The sequence below is a fragment of the Thamnophis elegans genome, chromosome 10 (assembly GCF_009769535.1).
Source record: "Thamnophis elegans isolate rThaEle1 chromosome 10, rThaEle1.pri, whole genome shotgun sequence".
Lineage (NCBI taxonomy): Eukaryota > Metazoa > Chordata > Lepidosauria > Squamata > Colubridae > Thamnophis > Thamnophis elegans.
Window position 1 is genome coordinate 28,822,046 of NC_045550.1, and position 24,670 is coordinate 28,846,715.

Below are 24,670 nucleotides of genomic sequence, written 5' to 3' on the forward strand. Positions count from 1 at the left end.
GCCAAAGTGTGGAGCCTGGCCAGCAAAATCTCTCTGGAGAAAGGAGAGATCATGAGATCACTCACATGCATTTTGAACACCTGCTACTCCCAATTAGACTGCAGGAACGGAGGGTGGTTTGTTTGTTTGTTTGCAATCAGCTAGGGAGATGAGCAGCTGGGAACTGAAGGGTTCCAACTAAACTCATTGTTTGATAAATGTAACTGGTGAAAGTTTATCAGAAAGATCATGTTGACATATTCTAGACATTATTCCTTTTGCAAATGAGCTAGGAAAGAATAGACAAATAGGTCTACTTCTAGTCCATGCTAGGCTCACATATTTCATCATAAAGTCATTTATGAAATTTCTGCAATTTGAAAAAATGCACAAACATTTGAATGTACATTTCTTTGCATGTGCCATTATAAACATGGTTTTGAACTATATTTTGAATACAGTTGTTACAATGAGACATACATTCTAAAATTCAGGAAACTGCATAATCAAAGGAATCCTTACAAGTCTTTGTTGTTCCAGAAGATAATTAGCCTCTTCTCTTTCCTTTCGGTATTGATCTTCTAGTTCCTGAAGCCTAAAAACAGGAATGAAAAATTGACAGTACGGGATCAACAATCAGAGACAACGTCCACTTTCCATAGCCCTTTCATTTTTGCCACACCAAAATGTCATTTGGACACATATAAAAGAAGAAGGGGATGATAGAGAATGAGGTGGCTGGATGGAGTCACTGAAGCAGTAGGCATAAGCTTAAATGGACTCCAGAGGGTGGTAGAGAATAGGAAGGCCTGAAGGAGCGTTGTCCATGGGGTCGCAATGGGTAGGACACAACTTTGCAACTAACTAATAGGCAAAACATAAATTAAAATGACAGATTTCCTGATGGGCAGAGCCTGTCTGGAAGTCTCAGAAAGAGATCATTCCCATTCCCTTTGGCCCTGCTTCTTGGATGTCTATATGCAAAGTGTTTGACCCACCATTTACCCAGGATCTCTCAGTTCTTGTTCATGAGTTGTTTTATACTTTTATTCTTACTCACCTCTGTTCCATTTCCTGCTTCATATCAATGCCTTGTTTCTCTAGCAATTCCCTCTGGGCAAAAGCCCAATCTACTGGTTCAGCAGGAGTTTCTGCACAAGGCGTTCGTTCCCTCTCTTGCCGTGCCTGCTCTGGATGGTTAAATCGAAATACATGGCTTTTTCCCATGATGATGCGATTTCCTATAGAAAGGGGAGGGGACATATTTAACAGGGATGTACATGGGGTTGTATTTCAAAATCTATCCAATCCAATACTAAGATGATACAATAAATCTGTTGCAGACCTCACATCTCACATGCATATAAGATGCAAGCTATGCAATTTGACTGCAGTTCATGGTCAAACATCAGTATATTTAGGATAATGCAATTTTTCCTCCCAACAATCATTCTTATGAATCTGCCATGGTCTGGCAAGCAGTCAATCTGTTCCAAGGCATCTGTTAAAGCACTTGGCCTTTATGCTAAGGATCTACTGCTTAATGTGTTCTCTTAGAATGTGAAACTACCTGATCTTAAGATGCTGGGTTCTGTTACTTTCTTTCCATTGACATAAGTATCTGCACCCTCACAAGGTTCCAGGGTCACAATAGCTGTAAAAAATACAAATGGAATTTAGAAAGTCAAAACTATTAAAGATTTTTTTATGAAATATTTACATAATTATCCTCCAATGTGCAGTTAATAGCAATCTCCAACTCTAAAAAATATGAGGAAATGAAGGATAGTTATAGTAACTTAACCCTGTTGTTATACATCACATAGATCGAGTTGATACTCCTCACAATTAACACACACAGATACCCTTCAACTTCAAAAAGTAATATTGAGTCTTACTAAATATCTATAGTACATACCTCCCTGGGCTGTGCATAAAACTGCTTCTGAATTTTTGAAAATTGGTTTCTTCCCTTAGTATAATTTCAAATATTTTATTCAAAACCGTGAGTTATTCATTCTTTGGTGGGTTTTAAACATTCTGCTAAAATATTTAGATTACCATGACACATAAGTCCTATAATTGCACTTAGTAAATTATGGTTATAACAGCACTATCTATATGGTGATCATGGCTTGCTCATGCACACCCCACTAGGAACAAGGAAGAACATCTGCAAATGTTGAGTTTTTTTCCATATAAAGATACCTTCACAGCCAGATTTAGTGTCACTTCGGAATATGCAGTGCTCTTCTTTGATGAAGTGGCCACTAAGTACAATGTCCTGTCTTCTTTCACCATCTTCTCGACCAACCCTGTTGAAGATAAATCTGAATTATTCAGGGACCAGTGATCCAAAACTTTAAGGCATTATCAACAGTTCATTCATTGCAAGAGATCTGTTATATACTCCTAATAATCTAGTAGTAAGGTTCAGGGAACATTACTGTAAACAATTGTATAATGTATTAGTTCTTATTTTACTATATCTGTTTGCTTGTAGCCAAATTAAAAGCAATGATTTTGACATGGGAACTTGGTTACCTGGTGATTCCATCTTTAATGTAATAGAGAAGGCACTCAGACATCAGTGGGTCTTCATTTAGATTGACCAGATGTGGTGTCTACAAAAACAATGGAGAAGAGCAAACTTAACCCTGCATCTCTGGCCATGGAGAGATGAAACCATATTTTCCTATCACATCCCCTTCATTGAGAACAACCTGGGTCATAGTATCAATCCCTTGGCTGTTATAAAAATGAACCATCCCTTAATTTGTCATGGCAAGCTGCATGCTTTATTAAAAATAAAATATGCAACTTATATTGAATTCCAATGCTAATCAAACACACCAAGTGCAATAGGAAACATTCAACCTCCTTCTTTCCACAGTCACACTTGCTTCCCTGAAAACTTCCCTCCATATTTTTCTTTCTTTTAAAAGATCCATATAAAGATCTCAAGAATTATATGTTTAGGATTAGATTTAACTCTGCCCTTCAGCATGATCCCCTATGAATAGGATTTCACAGTTACTTTTTTTTAAAGGACAAAAATTATATCACAGAGCTTGCCCCTCAACTGCTTAGAGTAGTTGACAGCAAGAAGGATAATCGAAATTTTTATTGGCTCAAGGGCTGCACAAGTTTGGGCTGGCATGCTAAGTGTCACACTCCAAAAATGGGTGCAGTTACTTTATTTTTCCTTATTTTAATACTTTATTTTATATTTTTGAGGAGTATCAAAGTTAAGCAGTTGGCATATTTCAAAATGCTTATGATCAATATCTGGGGAAAAAAAGTATCCAACCTTTTTAGGAGAAAATACCCCCAAGGTACCACCATCTTCTCTCATAGCTACTCCCATTTCTGCCAGCAAAGCTTCTCTGAAAAAGGAAGGAAGGAAGGAAGGATGAATTTTTGAAAATTTTGCTAAAACAAGATAACATAGTAAGAGATGATTTAGAAATAAGAGCCAGCAGAATCAAAGAGGGCATTTTCTGAATTTTTGACATGTCGAGCCTGAAAGGTTTGCTATCACTGATATTGTTAGACTTCAACAACTCTCTCCGACAGTTGACATGCTTTTAATTAATATAAAAAACTAATATTTAAAGGGAATCTGTAACTTTCTACTCACCATAGCTAATTTACAGATTGAAACATCATTCATGTGATGACTATTCTAACTTGAATTTTAACAGGAAATCATTATGTTATAGTGCCATCACATGGGATATTTTCTTGTCACAGTTATAAGGATGATATGGATACCCTTCCTGAAATGATATTGAACTGGAGGGTATTCCATTCAGCCCCACAAAAACTCTTTTGTTTTATAAAATAATGCTTCATGTAGCACTTTCAGCCAGCAGCTATAAAAGTAACAATTAGCTATCAAAAGAAAAAGATATTATGACAAAATGTTGAATCTTGTGGCATTAACAATGTTCTAGACTAGACTAGCTGCCTTATTCCTACCTCTCCATACGAATTGCTTCTGTTCTACGCAGTTTTTCTTCCCATGTTTCATTCAGCTCCGCAATTATCTTCTCCGTTTCCTGCAAAGTTCAAGTTAAATATGAGTGTCATGACTGTCATCTGATTGCACAAAAATATTTTGCCTAAAATTAGGTTACTGCTACTCTACAAAGGGTTTGGCAATCTGATATTCTTCAGATGTCTTAGAACAGATTTCTGCCAGGATGAGAATTCTAATTTATCTACATCTTAATATCAGTAGGCCGGGGAACAGTGGTATTGCACTTCTATTGTATACAAATTCTAAATGAAGCTATGTATTTAGAAGTTACAAATCAGTCAAATAAACTAAGACTATTTCAATTGTATGATTTGCGTGTATGCAATTTATGAGCTACCCATCTTCAAACCAACTCTGGGTGGCAAACAATATATATGTTATGTTTATGTTATGTTTATTTTATTTATATGCCGCCCTTTAACCATTAAAACACAACACAAAATAATACAAGAGGGGGGATCTGGGCATCAGTCCCAAATAATATACAACCATATTGAACAAAGGTCTCCATCCCTCATAGTGGTAGTACAATCAGGTCTTCAACACTTTACAGCACGTCAATACATAAACAACTAGCTTTAAAGACTAGCAACAAGAATGTATTGCTGTAAATCCTGTCAATAAAGTTAGATCTAGGAGGTTATGACTGTGCAAATATTATTTTGTGATTGTAACTACACTGACTAAGGTCTGACCTAAGGGTAGTAACCAAAATTGTATGCTACAACGTCCTACCTGTCAATGACTAATTCAGCTTCAACTGCAATAATACACGGGCAAACAATAGATATAAACTAAAGGTAAACCGCTTCAAACTCGATTGCAGAAAATATGACTTCAGCCTGAAATGCATTACCAGACTCTGGTGTTACATCCTCAAACCCCTGTAACTTTAGGGGGCATGCATAAGAGCGCCGCACCAGCAAGCCTACCGTCCCTGTCCTATTGTCCCCATTTATTTGTGCCCATTTCCTGTGTTCATGTCCATGTTTACACTTATATCTGTTATCTCGTACGTGTTTCACAAACTAACTAAATAAAAATAAATAAATATATTGATTGTATATTGATTTTTAATGCTTTTGTGTAATTTTAACTGCTGCTTAATTTTTATGTTAACTACATTTTTTATTGTGGTTCGACTATATCGGGAGAGTGCATTATAAATAATTATTTGTTTGCTTTTTTTCCCCTTTATAATTAGAAATAGAATATTGGAATAAAATAATTCTTTATCAGCTTCTTGCTGAAAATGGGGGAAAAACTGAAATGCTTATTTCTGGATTTGATGATTGAAAAAAGATTGAACGAGGAGCTAATAGGATTATTATAATGTTAGAGAGGGTAGAAATATAATGAGTTTGTTTGTAATTACTGTAAAGAAGAAGGGAAGTTGTTCCTTTTTTTCTCCTTTCTTTAAGTGTACTCTTTTCTGCACTTTTTAATTTTAAAAATAAGATAATTCAAATTATTATAATTGGAATAAATGTCATGTTGGAACCTAATAATACTTGTTTCCGCTCTTCTTTCTACCTCATTCTCTCTGTCTTCTTCATCATGGCTCTTACCTTGAGTCTTTCAATGGCTTCTTCACTACCCGGAGCAAACATGATGCGTTCATGTAGACTATTGACTGAGGCAGCTCGACTGGACAAAGCGGAGAGTGAGGAGGATGGGCTCATTCCTACCAAGGCATTGGTCACTGTGGAGAGATTGTCATTCCGTTGACTCATATCTGCCACTCTACGATTATCATTATTGTTCTCAAAGTCGGACATGTCTATGGGATTCAAGGGGGGAGAAAGAAAAGGGAAAGAAACAAGACAAGAAGAAGGAAGGAAAGGATAGAGAAAAGAATTGCAGTTGGGAAATAGCAACATGATGCAATGAGGAGAAAGATAGAAATTCAACATAGAGATATGCAGACAGTAATGTATCTGGAAGGGACAGGGCTGGGACTTCACATTAGCGGAAGCGTTCACACTACACCCTGTGCAAACCTCTCTTAAAACTGGTATAGCATACTTTGCTGATTCCTGTGCTTTGGGGAAAATAGGCAGCATTAAAAAAGAAAAGAAAAAGAAACTCTCAGCTATTATTCCAGAGCCATCTTGTCTAGTAATATGCTGGCAGGAAGAATCAGTGACCACGCCTACTAAGGCCAGGCATGAGGTATCAAAATTCCATACCACATGAATTATTTATTTGTAGTCATTCGTTCTAGTGCAGTGTTTCTCAACCTTGGTAACTTGAAGATGTCCGGACTTCAACTCCCAGAATTCCCCAGCCAGCAAATGCTGGCTGGGGAATTCTGGGAGTTGAAGTCCGGACATCTTCAAGTTGCCAAGGTTGAGAAACACTGTTCTAGTGCCATTTGAAAAATGGAAGGCATTTTTACATTTTTGAGGCATTGAGTTGAAAGGTGAACTTAAAAATAAAGGGGGGGGGAGGAAATGCGCAAATAGAAGTGAACTTCAGTTCAGAATATTATGATGATGATGATATCCCAGCTCAGTATAATGGTTATGAAGCTGGGAGACCCTGAGTTCTAGGCCTACTTTAGTCACAAAGCCAGCTGGGTTATCTTGAACCAGCCACATTCTCTCTGTCCTAGAAAAGAGGTGACAGCAAATAACTTCTTGTGGTTCAAAACTTTGCCAAGAAAACTGCACGGGCATGTTCAGACAGTTTCTGAGAATTGGGTACAATTGAACAAAAAAAAAAATCCCTACATTTATGGACTATTTGCATAAAGATGCTAGGAAAGGTCTTGAACTAGGCTAATTCAGGCATTTCTTATGAATGAAGATGCTGAAATAAGTAGAAGTGTCAATCTAATAAAGGGATATTAAGGGGGAAAATGCTGTGTTTGTTATAAAAGATACACGCTCCTATAGACTTTCTCCTCTAACTCATCTCTACAATGTCTTTCCCTCTGCAGGTTTAACTGAATAACAATATAATTTCAGCATCCAATTAACATTTAGTCATTTGAAACATTTTTATACTACTATTCGTTAAAAGCCATCTTGACAAACAGAAGTTAAACAAAAAACAAAAATAACAATGACTACAGTATTTTGATCAACATTCTCAGAGGAAAGAAGGAAAAGTCATAGGTTGCCTAACAGGATATTTCTTTTCTGAAAGGTTCCAAAAATGTTTTTATTGGGCAATTGTTTATCTCAAATGTGAAATTTCATACAGGTTTCAAACAATATTGTTTTCCCACTATTTCTTTAATTTTTTTAAAAAAAATATTTACATCTTTTCAGGATTTTAAAATCAATGCACAAGATTTTGTTGCCTGGTAGTACTTATTTAGAAGGATCCTCTGATTTTTGCAAATCAGATTAAAAAGGGTGAATTTGTAATGTTCAAAAACTTTAAAATGATGCCCAAAATTGATATTCTGTTTCCTTATTTTCACTTCTGAAACTGGATAGATGAGGGAAACAGTGATATGCACTTTATTTATAGTATCAGAATGGGCATCACATATTTGAGATAAATGATGAAAATTTTGAGTTTTACAAGGCAGAAATCTCATTTTATCAATAAAAAGTAAAGTTTCAATTAGATTATGCAGCTCCTACTGACATGAGTGATGAGGAAGTACTCTTATTTTTTTCTCCAGAAATTGTTTTGACTTCCCACTCTAGCCAAAGCCTATAATCCCCAGATAGCCCTGCATCCAAATCCTCCCTAAACCCTGGTTAACTTTCAAATCAGCTAAGGTTAAGTAGGTGCTGCTGCCACCTGTTGCATGTGTGCGTGCGTGTGTGTGTGTGTGTGTGTGTGTGTGTGTGTACATATGCATGGGAATGTACAAGAGTGTGTACAAAGGTGTGAGCTTATGTAGATAGACATATGATGATGATGTAGATAGAGAGAGAGAGAGAAGGAAGGAAGGAAGGAAGGAAGGAAGGAAGGAAGGTAGGTAGGTAGGTAGGTAGGTAGGTAGGTAGGTAGGTAGGTAGGTAGATAAGATAGATAGATAGATAGATAGATAGATAGAGAGAGAGAGAGAGAGAGAGAGAGAGAGAGAGAGAGAGAGAGATAGAGAGATAGATAGATAGATAGATAGATAGATAGATAGATAGATAGATAGATAGATAGATGATAGACCCTCTTAGACTTTTCTGACAATCCTTTTTATTGAACTAGATACTGCAGTTCCAAACCATCTTGGCACATGGAGGGGCTAGACTGAAGAATAAAATAAATATCAAATTATTGGGAATGGACATGGGAAAACTGTAGATCTCTGACCAGGACTAATGGGTTAAAATAACAGAGACCCAGACAAGTTGTAAGCATCTGCAGTCAAAGTTTTAAATTTCAATTTCATACATCATATATCTAATTCATATTTCTAAGTTATTCAGCAGATTAAAATGGGGGGGGAGGGACAGATCCTTTGTGCTTCCACGGGGAAGACAGGCCTGGATTTGGGCAACAGGAAAGTTCCTTGTGCCAATTTGATCAGAGCGTAGGCTGAACTGCTCAAAATAGAGGCAGAGGCTCCAGGCCTTCTAACATGCCAGCAAAAGCTCGATTGCTTTATCAAATGCAGTCAGCAACTGAACTACTCCCACAGCATTCCTAGTAGGTACAACTGCTAGTAGAAGAGCCAAACCGGATCACTGGTAATACTTATGCCCATAGTGGCTAAAGCAGATGTTTTAGTGCTTTGGGGGCGGGTGTTTCTTTTCCCCTAGCAGAACAAATTCATTTGATCCAGCTCCAGCAGAAGCAGCAGCAGAGACAGCAGCAGCACAAGCAGCAGGACGCATAGTTACAGCACAGAGAAAGGAATTTCAAGAGCAAACTCAAACGAAAATGCTTCTGGAGTCAAGGAGATGGAGTAGAGTTTATAGGATCAGCAGATAAAAAAGCAACAACAACCCAGCTAAAGTGGAATGCTGCAGTGCCTTAATTCAAACACAACAGGAGTGGAATATATTTGGATATTAAATTGATTTTTTTTTCTAAGTATACAATAAGTCCGGGGGAAAAAATCTCTATAGCATGTTCTGGAAAGTCCTGTGGGTGCCCTTGGATGTTTTGAAGGAAAGAAATGTGGAAGAACTATTTAGTATTCTGATTTGAACACTAAAACCCAGCAAACCAGTATCTTGCCACAGATCTGTACACTTAATAGCAGCAGTTTCCGTGGATTGTTTGTAGTTAGTTAGTAATATGGCTGGATTCCTGTAAAAGGCCCACTCTGCCCTTTGAAGAAGGTATATATATACCATCTTAACACATGCCCTAAAAAGAAAAGGTTTTCCCAACATTTGCTATTGAATTCATTTCTCATGCTGTAGTTCTGTTCCTTTGCTTAGACTGAGTTTGTCAAAAGCATTGAAGCACACAAAATACCAGCCATGGGAAATACACACATTTGGGTCCTCCTGGAACAGGATTAGCTAAGAGAGATAGGAGAAGGGAGTGGGAAGACAAAGAAAACAAGAGTAGGTTGATCTTGTAGGAATAAAGAAACAGCACCTGAGGGCCTTTCCACAAATCCAGAAAACTTGAGGTTTACTCCTTGGGTTTTACATAACTAGATCACTATTCTTTTAATGTAGTGCAGCCTCCTTACAAAGGGGCAGTTTTTTCCTGATTTTATTTTACATGGGGAGATGTGTGATCCCATACTATAAAGCGTTACCACATAAAGTTCAAGCAAAAGACTGTGGATAAAATAATTGATGAAAGAGATAACAAGTTCATGAGAAGGGGAGGAAACAACTACACTCATTTCCATCAATAATATGGCTATTATCCCATGAAGATTCATGCCATTCATTTAGCTACCATACTTTTCATGATAATTGATTTAGTTGGGCTAATCATATCTTCTTAGCCATAGAAAGGTTGTGGTTAAGAGTCTATAGGCAAAAATAAATCAACCCTACAGAAAATTTTTGACCTTTTGGCATAACAGAGCAACAAGATGTTCAAGCTGCTTATTGCCCCAATAAGGAATTGACTGGAAAGGCCATGAGATGCATATCCTTCATTATAAAACAATTCCTTCCTTATTCTCAGGTAAGGAAGTGCACACTGCTGTAGGCTGTAAAAAGAGAAACAATTTTCTGATTAGGATGTAGGGGGATTTAAATAAATCCTATCAGCAATTACTAAATATTTTAAATAACTTTGTACCACTATGGATGAATAATCATAATTGCTCAGAAGTAGAGGTGTAGAGGGATAATGAAGATTATGATTGAAAGAGCCTGTGGTTGTAGGCCACTGAACAGTTGGCAAAGCTTTCAAAATATGTTAAGATAACAAACTGCTAGAATTCGTATTCAGCATGTCCTTTAGAATTGGGATATGTTAGCTTTATGAATCTTAACACAGGCACTATAATGTGTGAAATTGCTATTGTCACTTCATGGCTATCTAGTGGGCTTTGAGACTATGAACTGAAAGCAGGGACAACGTGGAGGTTGGATGTGCAACTAGAAGAAGTAAACCGAGAAAGACAAGATACAGACACACAGCCTTAGCCCAATCCAAAGTACTGATTTTTAACATACTATCTATGATATCTCCCAGGCCTTGGGAATACAACAGGTCTCTCAGACGAGCCACTTCATCTTTAAGTTCTCTGATCAGCTTGTTGTTGGGATCCTCATTAATGACAGCATTGCATCTGATTTGCTTAGCACGATCTGCATATCTGTGGGGAAAATACACATTCTAAACAAAGTAAGATATGCTGAAAAGCCCATATAAAATGTGACATATATAAGAGAATTTTAAGATTATCTCTTTTACCCAGGCCTAGAAAACTAAGATACTTCTCTTAAAATGCAGGAAATATTCTTGATTAATCAAGCAAGTAAACAAGTCACATCCCATACATCTCAGTCAAAACTGGCCTGTGGTTAGAGGTTATTTCTTTCTGTCACCTATCCAGTTAAAATCTGGATCACAGAACACTGATGATTTTAACACTAGCCTTTCAAGCTGCCAATATTTGTATTTCTAAGCCTGAAAATACAAAACTCTTCTAGAGAGACTCTCCAGGCACTGGTTAGCACTGAGTCTCTTTTTTTCCTCAATCTTTCAACTCGATTAGAACCTCAATCCAACTTCAGAGAGAGAAATTTGTCACCATGACTCAACTTTTACCCCTATGCATTGCCAAGCAAAAGATAGCACAATGAAACTGTTCTGGGCCCTATGTATAGAATATACTGTATATTTTCAACATGAATAAGGGAATATATACATACATACATACATACATACATACATACATACATACATACATATATATATATATATATATATATATATGAAATCATAAAGGATAAAATATATATGAAAGCACATTTCCCTCCAAGAAAAATTAAAAAAAAAAAAAAGGATAATGCAATGAATTCAATGCTATTTCACAAAGTTTAGTCTAGTTCATAATTAAAAGAATGAGAAACCTTTTATAAATATTCTACCTTAAGGTGCTGAGAGTCTCATCATAATTAATATCAGCAGGGCTGAGAGCAGCAACCATAGCAGTCCGGGAGTTACCACCTGTACAGAGAACACACAACACAATGACTGATAAAATTGAACACAGCTCAGAAAGTAGATATTTATCTTCTTTCTCTTCCTATGCACTGTCTGCTCATTCATCCAGGTCTCCCAAATTAAGAAGACTCTTAACATTCATCCCATCTTTATGTGCAGGATATTGGCAAGTACTTTAAGGAATTGAAAATGTTACTATTAGATTTCAGACAACTCAACTACTTTCCTCACTTGTAGAAACAGGAGCTGAATAAAGAAAATCATAAAAGAAGGTTTCACAATTCACAAGCAGAAGACTTGGGAGATTCATTATTTAGACCTTGGCTGAGAAATAAGATAGAATGTAGGTGACATGTTGAGAAAAAAAAGCCTACCTAGATTTTCTCGGAGCAGCCAAGTAAGTACTGAGTCACGATATGGAATAAAGTCTGACTTTTTTTTCTTCTTATTCTGCAAGAAAGAGAGAATACAACATTGAACTGATACTAATGTCTGTGTGAATCAAAGTTCTTTAACTCTAATACAAAGGAAGAAAAAGCAATGATCTCTTTTTAAAAATAGAATTAATTTCCTTCTCTAAATTCAACTGTGTACATAACCAAAAAAGCTTATTTTCTAGAGAAAGAATTGTGCATTCTATAAGTGACTATTGTCTTATAAAAATCATGAAACATTTAAGATTTTCAGAACTCAGGAAGGCTTGTATTCTATTCAGCATGATTTTCATAGGAACAAAACTAACACAACTTATAAAAGTTAGTTCTTACTGTGCCTATGACTATACATTGCTCTTAAAATAACAAATGTGACCCTTCAAAATAAATTTAGCCAGTCTAAAATCATTATCATTTCGCTACCGGTCACCACAGAAATAAATGATACTGAGTTTTCTGTTTGACAAAACTTTCACATTTTCCCCATGATCTACTACCAAAAGTCACACAAAAAAACAAAATAAACTCCTCAAAAATGATCTTGTAATTATTTCTAACTTTGCATTAATACTAATTTCTTGCCGGTAATACTGTTCTTTCTTGCTTTCATTGATAAATCCAACCAGATCTCAAGCTAATCTAGTGTCTAAGCAAGTGTTTTATTCCTTGCTCCATAATCAGAGGTTTATTAATCTATCTCCAACTTTTATTAAGACTTTCAAATTGAGCTTTGCTTAGAGTTTGTTCCGCAACATGTTATAATTTCCGCTATTCTATAATGTCAAGATTTTAATCTAAAAAATATCGGGAAGGCACCAGGCTGGGAAAGGTCACTTGGTGTGGGAAGTTGTCTAATGGTCAGATCATCATGCAGTAGAAGTTAAAATACAAAATGATAGCAGCACTGTTTAAAAGGATAACCTCGTTTTTCTTCTGCATTGAGTTTCTGCACAATATCTGCTGTTCTGATGTGTTTCATTCCTCAAAGGCAATAAAGCCAAATATGGAAGATTTTTAAAAAAATCTTTTTTCAATTGTATTTTTCCTAACCCTGACCACTACTCTATTAGGAAAATTATGGTTGAACCTGTTGAAACACATTTTTTAATATTAGGAAGAAATACAACAGATTAATGCTGCATTATATTCCAGATGATGCTAAGAAAAAAAATAAGAGAACAGCAAAGTCTATTCCATCCTTGATCGTCTACATTCACAGTATGTACTGATTCAAAACTATTGTCAGCAAAAACAATTCCACTCACTAAAATATCTGTGTTTGTCTTCTGCACTCTTAGACTACAAAAATTCTGCCTCTTAGAACCTGGACTGGATAGCAATCTGTATTTGAACTCTTAGATTTCTAAATGATGATCTGATTATGGTTTTTCTTTTCCCACTTACATTCTGATCACTTGGAACCTTTGCAGGAAACCTTTCTAGGGATTGGAATTGCATTATCCAAAGTCTTGCAATTAAACTCCCTGGTGTGTAAGTGTGACTGGCTTACAACAGGACAATGAGGTTATCATTACTGAGTAGATTGATGATACACAACTTTACCCCACTATCCCAGAGAAGGCTACAGGTCCTAACCAAATATCTGGATGTGTATATTTAATCCTAGCAGGAGACGGTTATAATTTGTCCAGAATCACTCTGATTCTTTGGTTGGTTATAGCCGCTGCTTGGACCAGAATATTTTGCAACAGAGGCTCACATCCATAATAGTTGTCCAAATTATTGTAATGTGTTCTACATGGGACTGTCTTTAAAAAGAATTGGGAAACTACCTGCAAGGTGATCTGGTTCTATAAGAGTCCTTTTCTGTTGTGATATACAAACTATATATATATAAATAAGCACTTCAAGTGAAATGTTTGGACATGGATAATTTTCAGACAGAACAGCTTCACTCAGTCCTATAATTACTTTCCCAGCACAGATATTTACCTTATTTGGTCCTGAATCCTGAAAATAAAGCATATACCAATTAAAATTTCACGATTTTATGTTACCAAAGCAGGTTTTAATAAATTGGATCTGAAAACTAAACTGTGACCCTATATCAATTACGTATCTTTTCCCAATGAAAAACATTTAACTTAATCCAAAAACAGAGTTTATTTTACTATTTTAGTGTAATAGAGCAAAAGCAGACATGATTGAACCAAGAGACCAGAATCCATATCTTCAGTCAGCCCCTGATTTTATACATATCTCATTATCTGACATTGCTGTGATGCCATAATATCTTTCCTGCTCATTTGCAGAATAGACAAAATACAAAGATGATTCAGAGAGATAGAAGATATGCTGGATGTTTGGCACAGAATAGTTGTTGGATGTTCTCATCACCCACTTTCTTGTGTTATTTGCATGAAGGGTTCCTGTTTAATTAAAAGGGTTGCTACCCATCTGATTTTGGTGCACTGAATTAAGCCTAAGGAAATAATTATCTGGGCATTTGGAAGCACAATTGCTGACCAACTGAAGGGATCTCTACAAATATATCAGGTTCCTCATTTAGATCTTCACCTAACAGCAAAATTGGTGAACAAAGCAAAGGACACAGGGACAAAACATGCAATCCCTTATCCAATTAATACTGCAGAAACATCTTCACACATATAGATGTGCATAAATATCAATAATACTACATTTATAATGTAAATAGATGTTTATAATTAATTTATTTTTTCTTATTCACATGCACATATACAGTATCAAGGTACTTTGAAATTTCTTAATCTTTCTAAAGTAGTAAACCTATGAATTCAAATCTGTTGGGGTGAATTCATATAGTTGTTATGTTCCTCCATAGGCAAAAATAGAAATTAATGTATCGGTGTCAAGACATCGATAAGTAACCTTCAAAATTGATTATTTTAATTTTAATTCTCAAGATGAGTCCTTGAATATTTTAACCTGAATTCTCAGGCTTCCACAGGAAAGGAAGCTGGAGGTTAATACAGAATGAATTCTGTATAAAGTTTCTTCTCCATTAGCAGATTAGTGATTTGACTTCTGGAGAAAACTAAATATGGCTTTTTTCCCCAGAAATCAAAAGGCTGAGTAATACTTTTACTCAAGCATCTGTGAAATGAATTGGGAAAATAAAATTTTGTACTTTAATTGTAATAAAATATTCTCTTCTACTTATCTCAATAGAAGCCTTACCATCTCAGCTAGAGCAGAGATCACTTTTCCTAAGGTTGTTAGTGATTTATTGATATTTGCTCCTTCCTGTGAAAATAAGGATATACAATCAGTGTGGGTCATTGAATTTTGATTTTAAAAAATTGCACAAAAACCTATTTAAGGTGCTGTATTACTAACTCACCAGAACTACCAGGATTTAGAATTACCGTATATACTCGAGTATAAGCCGAGTTTTTCAGCCCACTTTTTGGGCTGAAAAAAGCCGCCTCGGCTTATACTCGAGTCTACAACTGGATCCGGCAGTGCTGTTGCCTGTTGGAGGAGGAGGAGGTGAACCAGCCGGCCACCGCCAGCCCCGCCGCTCTTCCTTGGTTTCTCTCCGGGCTCTGCTCTTCGGCATTGCCCTTGGGGAAAACTGCCGCGGTTTGTTTCCGTGAATATATTAACAGGCGTGCGGAAAGCAACTAAGCCAAGGAGCGTACGTAGTCCAGCCAAGCGAGTCTAGTTTCCTGGGGTCCCTTGCTCGCTCGCTTTCCCCCCTTTGGCTAATTTGGGCTTCTCTTTCAAAGAAAGAAAAAAAGAAAGAAAGAAAGAAAGAGAGCCTGAACTCTGGAAGAGGAGGAGCCAGGGTGTAGAAGGGGTTTACAATCCCCCTCCCTTCCCATCTGGGAGCAGCCTGAAAAACTGCTGCCGCGCCACGCCTGCGCCCCAAACAGAGCTGGGTCCAATCAGCCTTTTTTCCCCTTTTTATGCCCTGTCTCAGACGTGCGGGCGCGCATGCTGTGAACTTGCCCACTTAGATGCATTCTTGTATTTTCCCCTTCCTCTTACGTGCCCCCCTTGGTGCAGCGGGCTAACGCTGGTGAAAGGAGTGGGGTGGACACAACTGGTAAATTATAAACCACAGATTTTAATCCTATTTAATTTTTAATGGTATCAAATTTAGCTATAAAGAAGAGAGAAAGAAAGAGGGAGTGTGTGCACAGGAGTGTGGATTTTCTAAAAATCCCATTGAATCCAGAGGAGGGAAGAAAGAAAGAAAGAAGAAGTGTGTGCACAGGAGTGGGGATTTTCTAAAAACCCCATTGAATCCAGAGGAGGGAAGAAAGAAAGAAAGAAAGAAGAAGTGTGTGCACAGGAGTGGGGATTTTCTAAAAATCCCATTGAATCCAGAGGAGGGAAGAGAGAAAGAAAGAAGGAGTGTGTGCACAGGAGTGGGGATTTTCTAAAAATCCCATTGAATCCAGAGGAGGGAAGAGAGAAAGAAAGAAGGAGTGTATGAGGGTGGGAGATTTCCTAAACCCATTGAATCCAGAGGAGGGAAGAAAGAAAGAAAGAAAGAAAGAAAGAGGAAGTGTGTGCACAGGAGTGTGGATTTTCTAAAAATCCCATTGAATCCAGAGGAGGGAAGAGAGAAAGAAAGAGGGAGTGTGTGCACAGGAGTGTGTATGAGCTCTACAGCTCTGATGGTGATGACTGCGAACTCAGTGATGATGACAATGTCTATGCTGATAACCTCACACTAGCTAATGCTGAAGCTCTGTTTGGACATACAGATGATGAGGAGGAATCCAGTTTTGAAGGATTTTAACTCTTATGTTTTAGCTTGGTTGCTGAATGAGCTAAGGTTTTTGTACATTTAAAGTTATTGTTGATACCATATTGTTTTTATTGACCCTCTTTTCCACTTACAGAGCTAGTTATTTATTTATAAATAAATAATATTTATTTATTCAAAAACATTATTGGTATCTATTTTTATTTTTGAAATTTACCAGTAGCTGCTGCATTTCCCACCCTAGGCTTATACTCGAGTCAATAACTTTTCCAGCTTTTTGGGGTAAAATTAGGTGCCTCGGCTTATATTCGGGTCGGCTTATACTCGAGTATATACGGTATATCACACATTCAAATATTGCTTTGTTTATTCAAAACTACTGGTGGATAATTTTGCCATTCTTTCCTTTCCTTTCTTTCCTTTCATAAGAGAGCTACTACATACTGTATGTACAGTATGTATGCCAATCTAGGATGTCACTGAAGAGTTCCAAAAAACATTCAGATATTTTAGGACTGCACTCCCAAAATTTCTAGTCAATACTGCTGGTTGTGAATTCTAAAAACTGGATTCCCAGCACATCCAAAGGAACCAGGTTGGGGAAGGCAGAGGCAAGCCAATCAAGTTTTGGATACTATGTCCCATAAAGAAAATAACAGAATGAATAAATACAGTAGATGTAAACGGTAGATGAATAGCAATTGTCACAGTGAATTATATCACAGTTAGTTAGCCCTTCTCACACTTCTGGCAAGTCTTTCATCAGGCAGAACTCTTGCCTCATTCACATAATTATATAATAGGAAGGATGATCCTATGTAATATTTTTTCATACATAGCCTTCCCTTGTTTTCCAAGCACTTCTTTCATTTTCATTTTCCTAACCATGAAAGGCCAACAAACAACACTAAGAAGGAAAAGATATAAGAGCTACACAATATATTTTGATTTATAGTACTACAGGTTTTTCTATCAGGATAAATCTGTAGCTTTTCAAAGAATAATCTCATTCACAGTTTTCAAAATTAATCCTTTCTTAAGCAAAGATATTTACATAAATATCTCACTTAGTCCAGGTTTTTCTTCCTTCTTTACCTTAAGTCTGGTGCCTTTTGCTCCTGTGGAGTCAGCCCGTTCACTTCCTGCAAGATCCACCAAGCTGATTTTGCTGACCTGAAATAAGCAAACAGATTAAATATTGATTTATGTCCAACATGGTATCTGCCTCTCAGATTATTCTCTAGCGCTTAGGCATGATGGAATATTTGATATTATTAAAGGAAGTCTAAAAATTGAGAAAAACAAAATAAGAACACAGCATTTTAGCAACCACACAATTCAGAAAACATCCATCTGTGGGATGATCCCAGATCTTACTAAACTGACTTTAATCAACAAAAACGCAAGGCAATGTATAAGAAAGCAGCAATGAACAAGTAAGCTTGGATATTCATATGGTGGAATAAACTCAAACGATAGTGGACAATAGGTGTTGTGTTGGGATTAAAACTGCCCAAATTCTTAGCATTCATAATACTCCCAAGAATCTGGATAGCACCTCTTTAAGCAGAAGTCATGAGTTCAGGAGGACCTCCAAAATGTGCACAGGATCTGTCTGAGGCAATGCAACCCCATCCGAAATGAGGTTTAGCTTTATCTTTAATTTGGTTTCCAGTATTAATCTATTATTACTTAACTGCTATCACATCAAACCTCACAAAGCTATTTCTGTTTATATTTTAAAGTGTTGACTCCTCCTGCACCAAACTTTCCCTCAAAGTCTCCTATCTTTTCTCAACGCAGAGAAAGACTGTCTATGGATATGTGACCAAAATTAAATGCGGGGGGGGGGGGAGATATTTTCTGTTTGCTCCCTGTGCACTTATGCTTTTTACTACTCTCTTCAATGTATCACCAATTTAGTCCAACTGACAGCTGAGCTGAGTGTCTTTATAATGGCTGGACAGTAATTACAAGTGAGATGGTATCAGACTGCACGCCTGAGTGCTCTTGGCCAGAATATCAATGCATACTAATTTTTCAGTTCACCTTCTCAGTGGTGACGTCTGTCTCTGCATCGTGTCTCTTCTGAGTGAAGATAATATTGAAAACCGCATGCGAGCGGCTGCTGGTTTCATTCATGTTAGTGGCTGCTACTGTCCTATTGAAGAAGAGTAGCAGGGAATTTATTTACATTTCTTGTCAGGAAAGTAAAGTTGATAAGAACAAGCAAATACTTTTAGTGTAACAGATGTTTAAAATATCTTTCCTCAGTTAGAACCTTTCAGATCTATTACTGTATTTCTCAGAATTCATAACTGTTATGGAAAACTGACATAGTAAATTACAGTACTTGTATATAAATGAATAAAAAATAATTAATTTTATCAGAAGTAAAATTGGAAGAAAAAAAGAGTACAAATTGAATCCCTACCAGATCTATATAAAGATGTGACTCTTTTATATCTCTAGAGCTGGGAATCCTTAGCCTCATCTTTTTTTTAACTCCATCCCAATGCAATTTACTCATTCTTTCTTGCTCTAGCTATAGAGCGATTGCTGCTAATCTGTATATCCAATAGGGTAAAGTATAAAATTCCCTAAGACTCACAAAAGAACTTGGTCTTCAATCCATCCAGCAACATCTTCATAAGGCCAATCATGGGACCATACTCTACACCCTTTCTTGTTTTGAATTATTTAAATTAGGGTTAGCTCCTTGTATCAGGGCTATCAAAATATTCTCTGTCGAAAAACTCAACTTCCTAATATTTTTATCAGAATGAAATTCCTGTGAAGGACTTGACTAAAAATAATAATTCTGAATGATTTTATAGGAATACCAGAATGAGATACATTTTCTTCGTTGTTCTTTTTACCTTGCTTTGTTTCCAGAGTCCATTAAATCCTGAATGTCATTATATGAAGTAACAGCTAGTTTTGAGAGATCTTCAACATATGGTCCAAGGAGTGGGTGCTCTCTGACCCTCAGGTTTCCTTTATTCTTGGGATTGAGGAGGTCACGTACACGTTCACAGTATATTTCCATGTAACTCACCTATAGGACAAAATGCACTTACTCATTTAATAAACATAAGAGCAAGAGAAGCACAGGAGGCAGCTAAATATCTTGTGGGCACTGACTGATATGACATTGTCAACCCAGAACAAAAAACCAACCCTGATGATCTATAAGACTTGCAGGCAGGAGCTCTTGTTCATCCTATCTCCTGGTTCTTGTCCTTTCTTTTCATCCCTGCCTCAGAATAAACCACCAAATCAGTAAGTATTGTCTGTACAATTTTCTCCCAAGATCAGAAAAGCATAAGTGAGTGTGTTTACTTCCCAATATGCTTAATGATCTTATTTTATACTTTCAAAAATGGAAAAATATTAAAGAGGCTGAAAATTCTGACCTCTGTACTATCACTGAATAATTATTGCATCAAAGATTCTCCCCAACAAATAATAATAACAACAAACAACTATTTAATAATTATCCTTGACCATAAAACAGTTGTCCACACATGTTATGAAACAAATCTGAGAATTCAGAAATACATTATTAGATAGCTTTTTTTGGCAAATGCATTTTTCTTCAACTTTATATATTTCTGAAACCACAGCATCATAAAGTTTCTTTTGTTGCTCAAAACTATGTATAAAAATGATAGCATTGAAAAATAGCAGCCTGTACCTCCACTGAGTAGGACATATTGTCATTTGTTGTGTCATTGATTCGAGAGAAGAGATCCTCGCACAGCTGCATAGTATGAGAAAGACAAAAAATGTTACACTTCTGTAACAATAGTGTCATCTGCATCATTTAAATTTTCAAACTGTTTGTAAAAAGAAATATTTTCCCCAACATAATATTTGGGGAAAGGCTTCTTATTAATTGGGAAAAAGTGATCTGGATAAAATGTAAATTCCAACCAAATCTTGACTGAACCTTTTTAATAAGAGGTGTGATATTGCAGAAGGAACTATTCCCAGAAACTACATCTTGCAACTCAAACATTTCTATTGTTTTCTAAGCTGTACAAACATACAAACTGTTGAACTCATGTACTAATAGCGGCCAATTGCAGCCAGTGATCAACTCAGAGGTCTCCTTACTATGACAAAACTTTTAGTTGAAACCAAATAAATCAATTCTATACTTTCTACTGCTCCTCTTTCTTGAATTTCTGACAATCAGGGATAAATTCTTCTTTTCTTTCCATCAACTGTTGCTCAATTCTACCCATGCCACACCATTCTGTTCTTTGAAGATGTTATGGATGTTAAGAGCCAAGGTGGCGCAGTGGTTAAATGCAGCACTGCAGGCTACTTCAGCTGACTGCAGTTCAGCAGTTCGGCTGTTCAAATCCCACCAGGCTCAAGGTTGACTCAGCCTTCCATCCTTCCGAGGTAGGTAAAATGAGGACCCAGATTGTTGTTGGGGGCAATATGCTGACTCTGTAAACCGCTTAGAGAGGGCTGAAAGCCCTATGAAGCGGTATATAAGTCTAACTTGCTATTGCTATTATGGGATTTTATGCTTCCGCCCCTTTCTTGATTGTTGCTCATTAACTACTTCACATGCTTCCCATCCCAAACATTATTTTCTTGGATTTGTTTCTTACTTTGAGGTATTTCACATTGTCATTATTACCTGGGGAATTATGCCTTGTTGGTCCTTCTCTTGTCTACCCATCATTGTATATGACTTGCCAGCCCCAGTCTGGCCATAGGCAAAAATGCAGACATTATAACCTTCAAAAGCATGCTGCAGCATCTCCTCTCCAATGTCCAAGTACACTTGTTTTTGTGAAGCATAATTTATGTCTTCAGGCTGCTCAGAAAAAAGAAACAGAGATCACTGAGAAAGACAAAGGAAAGAGGAAAAATATTTTCTCCCTCTGCACAATATAATCATCTTGAAGCCTCCAGATGTTCTAGTCTAATCCTCACAAAGCTTCATCATTGGCCATTCTGACTGGGATAAATGACTGTTGCTATCCAAACACTTAGAGGGCAATAATACCTTCTCTCTTGATAGAGAAGTATATATTTTTACCAGAATAGTATACTATTCCAAATTCATTAAATACCTGACTTGCAATCTTATGTTTAACAATGGTTGAAATGGCCCTGGGAAAAGTGTCTTACAACTGTCCTCAAAAGACCATAGCACCAATTCTGCAGTCATGGGGCCACAATTCAGGTGCTTCCATATCTGCTCGCATTTATGTCTGTTGCGGCATCTTGTGGTCATGTGATCACAATATGCTACTTTCCCAGCTGGCTTCAGACAAGCAAAATCAATTAGGGAAGCTAGATTTGCTTAACAACCATGTGATTTGTTTCATGACTGCAGTGATTCATGTAATGACTATGATAGATAGAAATGGTCATAAAAGTGGGTAAAATCACATGATGATTTGCTTAATGACCACATCACTTAGCGACCAAAATTCCAATCCCAATTGTAAATCTAGGACTACTGGTACATATGTACATACATACATACAAACATAGTTTTTTCTTAATAATTCTTGGCTCAAGTCTCCAGACTATAGGTAAGGAGCTTTGCTTCTGGAAGGCTTTCTAGCCCTTTTACCAGCAATGCCACCATCAGTATAGATGTATGCAATGTGAACGCAACCTGCAAGGCATATGTTCTTGGTCACATTAGAAGGAGGACGTTTAAAATGGAGTAATTGCTAACTTTTTAAGCTGCTGCCAACTGCTTCTCCTGTAGGATACGTTTTTCTAGTCAAGCTGTGTTCCCATGTTAACAGAATGACGCAACAAAGTTCAATCCACATTTACATATTTTTTCCAAGATTCAGCTGAATTGGAAAGAATATAAAATATATAAAATATAAACCCCGCAGCCAACCTTCCCTTCTTTGTGCCCTAGTATCTACTTACAGTTGTGTGAGACCAGTAGGAATAGTCAAAGTTGAAACTTTTGGGTGTCTCTTTGGGCTGCTTTGGATTAACGATAGCTAGGAAGAAGCAGAGTATAAACATTATATGTAGAACTAGCAAACATCATTTCTTGATCCAATAAACAGAAGTATCCAATTTCATAAAGCTATCCAATATATGAATTTGAAAAACAGTTTATACTTGAAACTCCTAGAAAGTTAACATTCTATGTGCCCTCAAGAATAGTTGAGGTTCAACATGAAAACTCCTTTATGATTCTGAACTGGCTAAATGCATCATGATTTGGCATTGCAAAATCAAGTAACAAATATGCAAAGAAAATCTTTAAAACCTCTTTTCTCTTAGACAGACAAGTCAAAAAACTGTGCTCTAAGTTTTCTAACAAATGTCCGATATTGTATTCATGAAGTAATGGGAGAAAAGGCAACAAGTGTTTACTTAAGAATGCAAAAAAATACCTTCATATATTGTATTCTCAAACCTTTCCTTCAGTACATTTTTTCACCAAAGAAAAATATAAGTAGCTGTCATTATAGATAGATTATTTCCCTACAGACATTCATAAAATTTACTACAGTGAATAAATTTACACATACCACTTACATAGCAAATAGCCTAATATGAATCTTTATTATATTAAATGTTAGGCACGTGTAAGAAATCCATAGACTGAAGCAGAAATGTGTAACTCTCTGGGTATAAATTGATTCTGTATAAGGTCAAATAGATGGATATCGTTAACCATGGAAAATGAGGAAGGGTTTATCAGCTGCCAATATAAATCATTTATTTTGGATTAAAATGTTTATAATTTTCAAGTAGCATATTCAACTACAGGTGATCTTGTAATATAATATATCTAACAATTATTTGATTAATTATATAATAATGAAAGATCACAAGATCACTTTTTAATTTGTTGATATATTTGGGGTAATTTCTTCCTTATTTTTACTGGAAAAGTAATAGGAAAAAAAATAAGGTACTAGGTTCAGAAAAATTGAGACATAATGATATTTAAATTGCTTTTGTATATCAGAGAACAAAAGTGACCAGGTATCTCTTCCACTTTTTATCATCTGCTGGAATTTCTCATGATGTATATACAGTATCTGCAACTGTCTAGCTACCTCTGAAATTTATACCATAGAAGAAAAAGGCAAGGTATAAATGCCTTATTCTTTTAATAATTCCTCCCTTTTTTTCTTTGAAAGCCCTTTATATGAGACTCCAACTTTCTCTAATGCCTTTTTTGGTAACAGAAGTGGGGAAGAGGTGCCCTGCGGGTATTGTTGAATTGCTAATGGGAGGGCTGCCAACTTCCTATACCTATTTTGTATGATTTCAAAAGAATATTTCATTTACTTAGTTGAAATGAAGAATACTTACTAACTTAAATGGATATTACCTATGTTCAGTTTGTTTGGTCGATGGGGAGAAAACAATTCTCAAGTCAGAAAGAATGAAAGTGATGTATTGGTCTATTGCATCTAGGATTAAGCACTACGAGACAAGTGTAGAATTATCTACTCCCAACTTTTTTGTAGGGATGTTCATAATCTGTGAGGTGCCTTTATAATGTTACAAAAGGTGCTAGGATACAACTCTCAGATTAGCCAAGTGAAACAATAAAAATCTTGCATCAGTCCTATCAATGCCCTAGTGACATGTGATCTTTTTTCTCTGCCTGAGAGAACATTTCATTTGAAAACATACGGAAAAATAACACCAAGACTTCTATATCAGGAGTCTAAGATAGAATTGAAGCTCTTGGGAACATGCAGCCCATGATGCTTTGTTGTGACTTTTGGAGAGTTGATTTTCACTTACTCATGGGAAAAAACTGGGAATCAGATCTGACCCTCATCACAGCAAAAGACAGATGGATAATTGGCCGCCCACTCAAAGAGAAGGGGGTATCCAGCATTTTACATACTACAACTACAAGGAAGTGCAACAAATGAACCCTGAATTCATCATGTATAGGAGCCACTTTTGATACAC

At 36.5% G+C, this 24,670-nt stretch overlaps 1 protein-coding gene across 1 annotated transcript in view; it reads right to left on the reverse strand.

The window, feature by feature from the left end:
- The window catches only part of KIF1A (kinesin family member 1A), a 97,391-nt gene that overhangs the window by 45,138 nt on the left and 27,583 nt on the right, over window positions 1-24,670 (reverse strand). The window contains exons 3-22 of the mRNA XM_032225371.1: window positions 22,646-22,722; window positions 21,384-21,563; window positions 20,424-20,489; window positions 19,606-19,784; window positions 18,776-18,887; window positions 17,822-17,899; window positions 15,187-15,252; window positions 13,960-13,977; window positions 11,947-12,022; window positions 11,497-11,575; window positions 10,576-10,718; window positions 9,427-9,453; window positions 5,590-5,723; window positions 3,961-4,040; window positions 3,290-3,365; window positions 2,524-2,603; window positions 2,188-2,294; window positions 1,550-1,633; window positions 1,040-1,220; window positions 502-574 (exon numbers count right to left, since the gene is read on the reverse strand). Coding sequence (XP_032081262.1) covers window positions 502-574; window positions 1,040-1,220; window positions 1,550-1,633; window positions 2,188-2,294; window positions 2,524-2,603; window positions 3,290-3,365; window positions 3,961-4,040; window positions 5,590-5,723; window positions 9,427-9,453; window positions 10,576-10,718; window positions 11,497-11,575; window positions 11,947-12,022; window positions 13,960-13,977; window positions 15,187-15,252; window positions 17,822-17,899; window positions 18,776-18,887; window positions 19,606-19,784; window positions 20,424-20,489; window positions 21,384-21,563; window positions 22,646-22,722 — 1,916 coding nt within the window. The remainder of the gene's footprint in view (window positions 1-501; window positions 575-1,039; window positions 1,221-1,549; window positions 1,634-2,187; window positions 2,295-2,523; window positions 2,604-3,289; window positions 3,366-3,960; window positions 4,041-5,589; window positions 5,724-9,426; window positions 9,454-10,575; window positions 10,719-11,496; window positions 11,576-11,946; window positions 12,023-13,959; window positions 13,978-15,186; window positions 15,253-17,821; window positions 17,900-18,775; window positions 18,888-19,605; window positions 19,785-20,423; window positions 20,490-21,383; window positions 21,564-22,645; window positions 22,723-24,670) is intronic.